A 9,068-nucleotide genomic window follows, 5' to 3' on the forward strand; every position below is an offset into this window, starting at 1 on the left:
GGCCAATAATATCCTTGTCGAAGCGTTTTGAACGCAAGGGTAGTCGCCCCTTGGTGGTTGCCACAAATTCCCGCATGTACTTCGATTAGCACCTCCTGTGCTTCTGTCGGTCGCAAACACTTCAAATATGGCATTGTGAAGCCTCGCTTGTAGAGTTGCCCATCGATGATGGCAAACGAGGCTGCCCGAACTTTTAGCCTTTTGGCCGTGAGAGCATCCTCCGGCAATTTATTCTTTGTGAGATACTCAAACAGTGGGTCTATCCAACTTTCCTCATTTTCCACATTCATAACATCGATTACATGTTGGATGCTAGGTTGTCGCAGAATTTGCACACTGGCTGTGCGAGGCAGTCGTCTGGGGTTGGCTGATGCGAGCTTAGCCAGCGCGTCCGCTCGCTCATTGTCCTTTCGAGGGATCTTAGTTATCTTAAACTTAGTGAACCCCCTCTGCAAGTTTTTGACCTCCATTAAATATGCAGCCATCTTTCCGTCCTTTGCTTCGAATTCCCCCGTCACTTGCCCGATTATCAACTGAGAGTCACTGCAAACTTCCACTGAGGTGACCCCGAGTCTGGCTGCCAATCCCAAACCCGTGATTACCGCTTCGTACTCGGCCTCGTTATTTGTTGCTGGGAATTCAAAGTGCAGTGAGTATTCCAACTCTTCTTCATTCGGACCTATCATTATGATCCCCGCCCTGGATCCTTCGTCATTTGAAGATCCATCGACAAAAATTTTCCAATCTGCCTGCTCCCCTGGTGGGAGCTCGGGCGGGGTGGTGAGCTCAACGATGAAGTCTGCTAAAGCCTGTGCCTTAATAGCTGTCCTTGGCCTGAATTCGATATCAAACTCGCTTAACTCAATGGCCCATTTTAACAGCCTCCCAGAGGTCTCGGGCCGATGTAGAATCTGCTTGATAGGTTGGTCAGTCATTACTTGCACCGTGTGAGACTGAAAGTAAGGCCTCAATTTCCTGACTGCGACAATTAATGCAAACACCAGTTGTTCAGTCAGGCTGTATCTTATTTCTGCACCCCCCAATACTTGGCTCACATAGTAGACTGGTTTCTGCGCCTTCGAGAACTCTTTCACCAGGACCGCGCTGACTGCCTTTGGTGATACTGCCAAGTAGAGACACAACACGTCCCCAGGAGATGGGCTGGTCAAGACCGGGGGCTCTTGTAATGACTGCTTCAAGTTCCTAAGAGACTCTTCGCATTCCTGGGTCCACTCAAAATTGGAGGAGCCCCCTATGGCTTTGAAGAAGTGGTAGCATTTGTCCGCCGCCCGGCTCATGAAACGATTTAAGGCCGCTACCCGCCCCGTCAGCCTCTGAACTATCTTCCTGCTGGTGGGGCTTTTCATTTCTAGGATTGCCCGAATTTTGTCCGGGTTCACTTCGATGCCCCTTTGCGTGATCATGAAACCTAGAAATTTTCCACCTGCGGTACCAAAAACACACTTCTCTGGATTGAACCTTAATCTGCTTTGTCGGGCAACGTCAAACACTTTTTGCAAATAGGCCACATGGTCATTGGCTCTGGCACTCTTGACCACCATATCGTCAACATAGACTTCTACGACATCCCCTATTAGCCCACGAAAGACTTTGTTCACCATCCTCTGATACGTCACTCCTGCGTTTTTCAAGCCAAATGGCATGGCTGTGTAACAGTACGTGCCGAAGTCCGTGATAAATGACGTCTTCTCTTGATCAGCCTCGGCCATTGAAATTTGATGATACCCCGAAAACGCATCTAGAAAGCTGAGCCTTTCATGACCCGACGTTGCGTCCACCAGTTGATCTATTCTGGGAAGTGGGTATGAGTCTTTTGGGCATACCTTGTTCAACCCAGTATAGTCTACACACATGCGCCATTTTCCATTTGACTTCTTCACAAGTACAACATTTGCCAACCACTCGGGGTATTGGACCTCTCGGATGAAACCCGCCTGTAGCAATTTTTCCACCTCTGCTCTGGCCGCAGCCTGCCTCTCAGGGGCAAGGTTTCTCTTTTTCTGCTTCACTGGCTTAGCCCCTGGCTGGACACCGAGGCGGTGCTGTGCGACAGTTGAGCTAATCCCCGGGATATCATTTGGGTTCCAGGCGAAGACATCCAAATTTTCGGCTAGACACTTCGCCAATTTTTCCTTCTCTTCGGATCCTAGACCTGTTCCAACAAGAAACTCCTTTCCTTCGTTAATAAAGATTTTTTCAATCATATCAAGTGGCTCGATCCGCTCCCTCGGGAGTTCTACATCCAGCATCATGACTGATGGTGGGCTTTTGGCTTGTATACTATCCACATAGCATTTTCTTGAGGCATGCTGGTCTCCTCGCACGCTCCCGATCCCCCTGCTGGTTGGGAACTTCATAATTTGCTGGTATGTCGATGGGACCGCGCCAGCTGCATTTAGCAATGGCCGGCCGTAGATAGCGTTGTAAGCCATGGGGGTCTTGACAACCAAGAAATTAGTCACGATCACCACTGTCGCTGGGTATGTCCCAACCGTGACTGAAAGCTCTACAGTCCCTTCCGGTATCACTGTTGCCCCTCCAAAGCCTTGTAGGGGGTAGTCACCACCTTCAACCTTTCTTGAGGGATTTTTAGACCCAAGAAGGCATCCCAGGTGAGGACATCTGCCGCACTCCCTCCATCGACTAAGACCCTCTTCACGTCAAAATCCGCAATATCGCCTACTATTACTAAGGCGTCATCATGGGGGTAGGTTACACCAATCAAGTCCTCTTCATTGAAAGTTATACTCTGGTTGAATCTTGCTTTTTTCTGTATAGAGCAGACCCTTAATGAGCGCGCATAACTCTTCCTAGCTGAATTTGAGTCGCCGCCCGATGCTACTCCTCCGATGATCATGTTTATCACTCCTGCTCTTGGTGGGGGCATTCCTTCGACCCTTTGCCTGCTCTTATCGTTTTTCACATACTTTGCCAATAGCCCCCATCTCAGCAGGCACTCAATTTCTTCCTTTAACTGTAGGCATTCTTCGGTATCATGCCCGTGATCTCTATGAAAATGGCAGTATTTACTTTGATTTCTCTTGCCCGAAGGGGTTAGCATTGGTTTGGGCCATTCGAGCTCCTTCATGTGCTGTATCTCCATCAATAACTTTGTTCGTGGAATGTTCAAAGGGGTGGGTGTCTTGACCTCCTCTCGTTTTTGCCTGACTGACCGGTCTTGGACATAACCCTTGCTCGTGCGTTCACTCTTCTGCTTATTTCTATCATTGTGCTTTTGCTCGTCATAGGTTTTTCGCTTATTAGCTTCCGTCTCCCTTCCATCCCTGAGATTTTTAGTTACCTTCTCCGCTTCCTCCGCATCGACATACTTGTCTCCCTTCTTTAACAGGTCATGCATCGACTCCGGGGGGTTCTTGGACAGTGACATCTTAAAGGCCCGATTTCGCGTTCCATTCATCAAGGCTGTAACCACTGCGGACATTTGCAGGTCTCTAAGGTCAAGAGTCGCCCGGCTGAACCTGGCTAAGTATTCCTGTAATGACTCGTCTTTGTCCTGTACAACCTGCATCAACCCAATGGCTGGCTTCCTCTTCCTCTTGCTGCTTAGGAAATAAGCCACAAAGCTCCTGGAGAGCTCATCAAATGACTTGATGGAGCGCGGGGCCAAGGTTGCTACCCAGTCCCTTACCTCCCTCCTGAGCGTGGGGGGAAAGGATCGGCACATCACGGCGTCCGGGGCGGCATAAAGTCTCATCAGATCCACGAAAGTTCGTAGATGGTCAAGCGGGTCCGTGACTCCATCATAGGCTTCAATCATGGGCTGTTTGAAGCCTTTAGGCAAAGGGACCGCCATGATTTCTGGGGCGAACGGGTCTTCCTCCAAAACCATCTGTCTCCGCCTATCCTTCCTTTTGGACAACGCATCGTCTATCTTCTGTGACATGATTTCTTCCATCTTTCGTTCCAGGTCCACCATGGTTTGCGGGGGCTGTTGAGCTCCGGTTATTGGGGCTCCCGCGTCTCCCGCTCCCCGCTGAGAGGTGGGTGAGACAACCGCAGGTGGCGCTTGAGGCGGTTGTTGATTCGTCACTTCCGTCGGGCTTAAATGAGGGATGGTGGTTCTCTGCGACTGGTCTTGTAAAAGCACCATCATTGCTGCCAATTGGTTTTCCAAAGCGCTGAATTGACTCTGTGTCACATACTGCGGGGGCGGTGGCGGTTCATGACCCCTTGCAACTGACTCCGACTCCGTCTCCGCCGTATTCCCAACCAGGCGAGTATCACTTCTTGTTCGTCTTCTTGACATGACTTTTTAGTTCAAACGGAAATTCCCACAGACGGCGCCAATGAAAGGCGGTGATTCAACACCCTTCTATTTACCCGGTAATGTTTGGCGTTTCCACCACTCCGTCAAGTATGCAAGACCTGAAAAATGAAGGCGGGGCTTTCTCCCCCGTTTTACCTCCGACGTGAGAATTAGTTTTCAGACTTGGAAAGAATATATTTGAAAATCAGATGGCTAAAAACGAGAATGGGAGCTAAAAAAAAACATCCCTTACCTGCGTCTCATCCGGGGTTATTTATAGATATTAGGCACTAGGTAACCGCTGGGCGGTTGTGATGCCACGTGTCCCACGATGATATTCCCATTACACCCACGTTCTGAGTGATGAGTCCTTAACTTCCCGTCTGAAGATTGTACCTGTATCAGCGGCCATGTAACCTTGTCGATTCGTTAAAGGTTTTATGGCTAAGTGTTTGGACAAAGGATATCATTCCCGTTGAAGATTTCGCTTAGTGGTAGAATGATTTCTTGGGGTAGCAATAGAGCGCTCCCTAGACGTAGTGGTAGAGCGCTCCCTAGATGTAGTGGTAGAGCGCTCCCTGGGTGTAGTGGTAGAACGCCCTATGAGGATCGATGGCCTTGCATCGGTGTGCTGTGATCTGCCTTGCTCGTCCTCGGGGGTGTCTCCTTCTACCAACCTATATCAGTGGGCTAATACATCTCATCTACGCCGACTATAATTATTTTGGTCAGTAAATATTTTGGTGCAATAATCCCCGCCAAAATTTGGTCCAAAAATAAGATTTTCACCTACCATTTTATATCTAGTCGACAATTGTATCTTGTCTATGCTGACTAAAAAATCTTTTGGTCGTTAAATATTATTTCTAGTAACTAATATTTGGTTGCTCGGGAAAAACTGGTCAGGGAAAGACTATTTTCATATCCCATTTCAATTGTGTCGGTAAAAAAAAAGGACGATAAATATATGACCAACCTAGAATTCTTAGTAGTCGGTAAAAGAGTATTTTCGCGGACTAATTTTTGGTTGGTTGGAAAATCTGTTCAGGAAAACTCTAGTTTCTTGTAGGGTGTGTTTGATAGGGTGGAATTGAAATTGGATTTCCAACTTTAGGTTTTTGATACATTTTTTTTCCATGGAATTCAAATTCTTGATTTTCGTGAACTTTGGAATTTTCTTGGTTTTCCCACGTACCGTAGCTTCTTCTTTTTTTCGTTTTTTCGTTTTTTGGTTTTTTCTAATGGAAACAAATTTTATTCTTAATTGTTAAAAAAATATTTTCTTTTAATTAACAATTTCATGTAAAATAAAGCCAAACGAACACCAAAAGATAGATGATTTTCTTGATTTTTTTTGTTCGTAATGGAAACAAATTTCATACTCAATACCAGTAAATTTTATCACTTTAATTGACAATTTTTATGTAAAACAAAGTCAGGCGAACAACAAAATACACTTTTATTTCAACATTTACCAAGTGAAAAATTATACCAATCAAACATAATAATTTACAATTTTTAGGAAAAGAATTATGGTCTGTTTGATTGAAAAGATGGAATTTGGGTGGAAAGAAAATGAATTTTAGGGAATTAAATTGCCTAGAAATTGTTTTACTGAGAATTGTCAATTGATAGTGTTTGATTGATATAATTTTCTAAGTGAAAAATGTTGAAATGAAAATATCTTTTGGTATTCGTTTGGCTTTATTTTTCATGAAAATTGTCAATTTAAGGAATATCCACTTCTACCATTATTCTTAGAATTTGTTTCCATTGCAAAAAAAAAAAAAAAAAAAAAAAAAAAAAAAAAAAAAAAAAGATCCAAAAATTATCTATATTTTGGTGTTCGTTTGACTTTGTTTTATATGAAAATTGTTAATTTAAGTGCTATCCTCTTTTACAATTGTTCCTAAAATTTGTTCACATTGTCAACAATTAAAAAAAACAAAAAAAAGGTGGAATTCCAAAAACCACCTACCCCATGGGAAAATAAAAAGTTGAATTTCATGTTTTACCTGCTTGTACCTAGAAAATCATGGAAAATCAATTTCCTGGGAAATTTTGTTAATCAAACAGGACAAAAGTGAAAATTGGAATTCGAATTCCAAGGTCCATGAAAAATATAGTGTAATCAAACAGAGCCTTATAGGCAATTCAATTTTCTAGAATTCGTTTTCTAGGCAATTCAATTCCATCTTTGCAATCAAACGGACCTGTAATGGTCTTGATCTACTATTAAACGTGAAACGGTCCATATGATGGTTTCCACTTTCTCTGTCTTTGGCCTAAAAAGTTGGGACCCATACTTTTTCTTGATTGGTCGAGTCTACGGCTTCCCAATCATACGGATCAGTAGTAAGCATACTTTACATGATATTAAGAATGATAGTGAGTGCCCCCCAAGGCACTTCTCCACTGGAAAAGGACGGGCTCTGTCAAACTTGGCAGATCAGAGGTCTTAAATCCTTTCATGGGACTCTTGGAAAGCAAGGAATTATTCTTGGAAGGTAAGAGAAATCTTGGAAGGCAATGATTATTCTTGGAAGGCAAGGTGCAATTTGAATTGGATTGCTTGGCACTTTGGCAGACCAGGTGGGGAGGGCTCGGACCCTGACTAGTTGGAGGCACATCTCTCGATTAATTGGACTGTGTGAGGAGGGGCCGGATCACAGACCGAAGGATTAGTCAAGAATTGGACACCTTGTAAAAAAAAAAAAAATGAGAATGATAGTGAGCATCATATTCAAATAGCGAATGGCTATGTTCTTTATTATATTACTGTTATTTGAAATCTAATTTCTACTTTCAACAATGTATTGAGTCACCAGATTGGTAGATAATAATTTTGAAATTCACTATGATTGCAATGTTTACATTGTTGTTTCTAATAATAGTGATGTTTGGTATAAAAAGTTAGGATATCCCAAAGGAAATGAAGATCAGACGATGGAAGAGCCACTTCTATTCTTTTGACACACCTAATAAAACATGTGGGGTGTGAGCCCCATCCTTTCCCATGCTCGATATAAGTATTTTGTTACGTTTATTGATTACTGTAGCACTTCACTTGGGTATATTTTTCCAAAATCTCCTCTTTTCTCCTTTATGTGCCCTTATTCTTAACCTCCAAATGAAAGAAGAATGAACAGAAAAGAGAAGGGAACGAAAAATTAAGAGGATGATACTCCAGAATGACTGAATTTTGCCTTAAAAATAACCTAAATTCGTGTCCAAAGATTTGCATTTAAACCTCTGATTTTTCTGAAAAGCTGAAAACGGTACTAGAATTTGCTGAAGTTCTGTAAAGAAATCAGGAACATGACGCCATGGCCAATTTCTTCTCTATTTGCCGCTTAGGTCCCCAAGTAATTGCGCATCAATCCCTCAACTATAATCTTGTACAATTGGGTCCTCAGATTTTGGCTTTTCATTTCAATCAAGCCCTTCATAAATTGCAACCCATTTTCCTTCAGCTTCATAACTTGTGCATTTTGGTCCCTAACTTCCTACTTTTGTACGTTTTTGGTCCCTTTTCACTTTCTTTGGCCTTTTTCTATTTCCTTGAATGATTTTTACTGACAAAAGCAATAATTACATAATTGTGATTAGAAATTTGTTCTTTTAATCAATATTTAAGCTTAATTAGGTTATTAAATAAGTGTGAAAAAACACACTTATCAACACTCCCAAATTTAAGCTCTTGTTCATCCCAAGCAAGATTATCTACTAACACATCATGTATACGTGATAATGATCAACATATTAGATAGCTTGCTAAAAATATCCTAAGAGTGTATAATTGTATAATCAATTCACAAATATACTACAAATAATGCTATCAACAAAAATTTAAACTTATCCAATGTTCGATCAGTATGTGTGCATATTCACTTTCAATAATCATTTAAATTAGAAAAAAATTGTCAAGACAGAAAAATTTTCAAATTGGATCCAACCTGACCTTTAGTGGTTACATATTTACTTTCCCCCTCGTGAGATTCACAATTCTCAATAGTTCTTTATTTTTTTTTCTCTCGAAGTGTAAATCTAAAATTCGCTCTTCAATCATTTTTTTCCTTTCCTTTCTCCAGTTGGATTGGACCTAACCAGCAATATCAACATCTAATCACGTGATAATTCTCCATTAATGAGTGCTTCAACATCTGCACATCCACTAGTTATCTAAGCCCGAAATTTCAAATACAATTGCACACTATTATTATTATTATTATTATTATTATTATTATTATTATTATTATGGAATGGAAGCTCATGAATGTCTTAAACTTTCTTCTTGACACCATGTAGCGAGTTTTAGATCGATAACTTCCCAGTATTTTGGACCAAAGGTTTACGAGTTTCGAGATATCCCTATGGGCTTAATAACTAGAGTCAAAAAGGCTACAGAGTGAGGCATAATATCAAACAAGTGCAATGTCATTTTTTAAGCACAATAACAATACATGTGGCTTAGATTATGTAGAACCCTAAATTTTTAGTTTTGTTTCATATAATTTATTTGTCAATTAATATGAATTCCATGTCTAGTCAAGTTTTTATGCAAGTTAATTTGTTGTGCCTAATAGTTAAATTACCTCTATGTGAATGTTTTCTCTTAATAGTCGAAAGACCAAAGTTAAGATAAGTATTAAATTTTATACTTTTAGTTGATAGGAGCCAGATAGTTAGTTATTGAAGGAGTTAGAATTATGTGGAAATTGTAAAAAACCCTAGCTTTAAAATGTTGAATTCTGAAATCGGGCCGGGGGGGGGGGGGGGG

General features: G+C 41.7%; 1 protein-coding gene across 1 annotated transcript in view; it reads right to left on the reverse strand.

Moving 5' to 3' along the window:
* The window catches only part of LOC111372035, a 3,282-nt gene extending 829 nt beyond the window's left edge, over positions 1 to 2,453 (reverse strand). Inside the window, exon 1 of the mRNA XM_022994179.1 lies at positions 93 to 2,453. Coding sequence (XP_022849947.1) covers positions 93 to 2,453 — 2,361 coding nt within the window. The remainder of the gene's footprint in view (positions 1 to 92) is intronic.
* Between the last annotated feature and the right edge of the window lie 6,615 nt (positions 2,454 to 9,068).

This window comes from Olea europaea, chromosome 2 (assembly GCF_002742605.1).
Source record: "Olea europaea var. sylvestris chromosome 2, O_europaea_v1, whole genome shotgun sequence".
NCBI lineage: Eukaryota > Viridiplantae > Streptophyta > Magnoliopsida > Lamiales > Oleaceae > Olea > Olea europaea.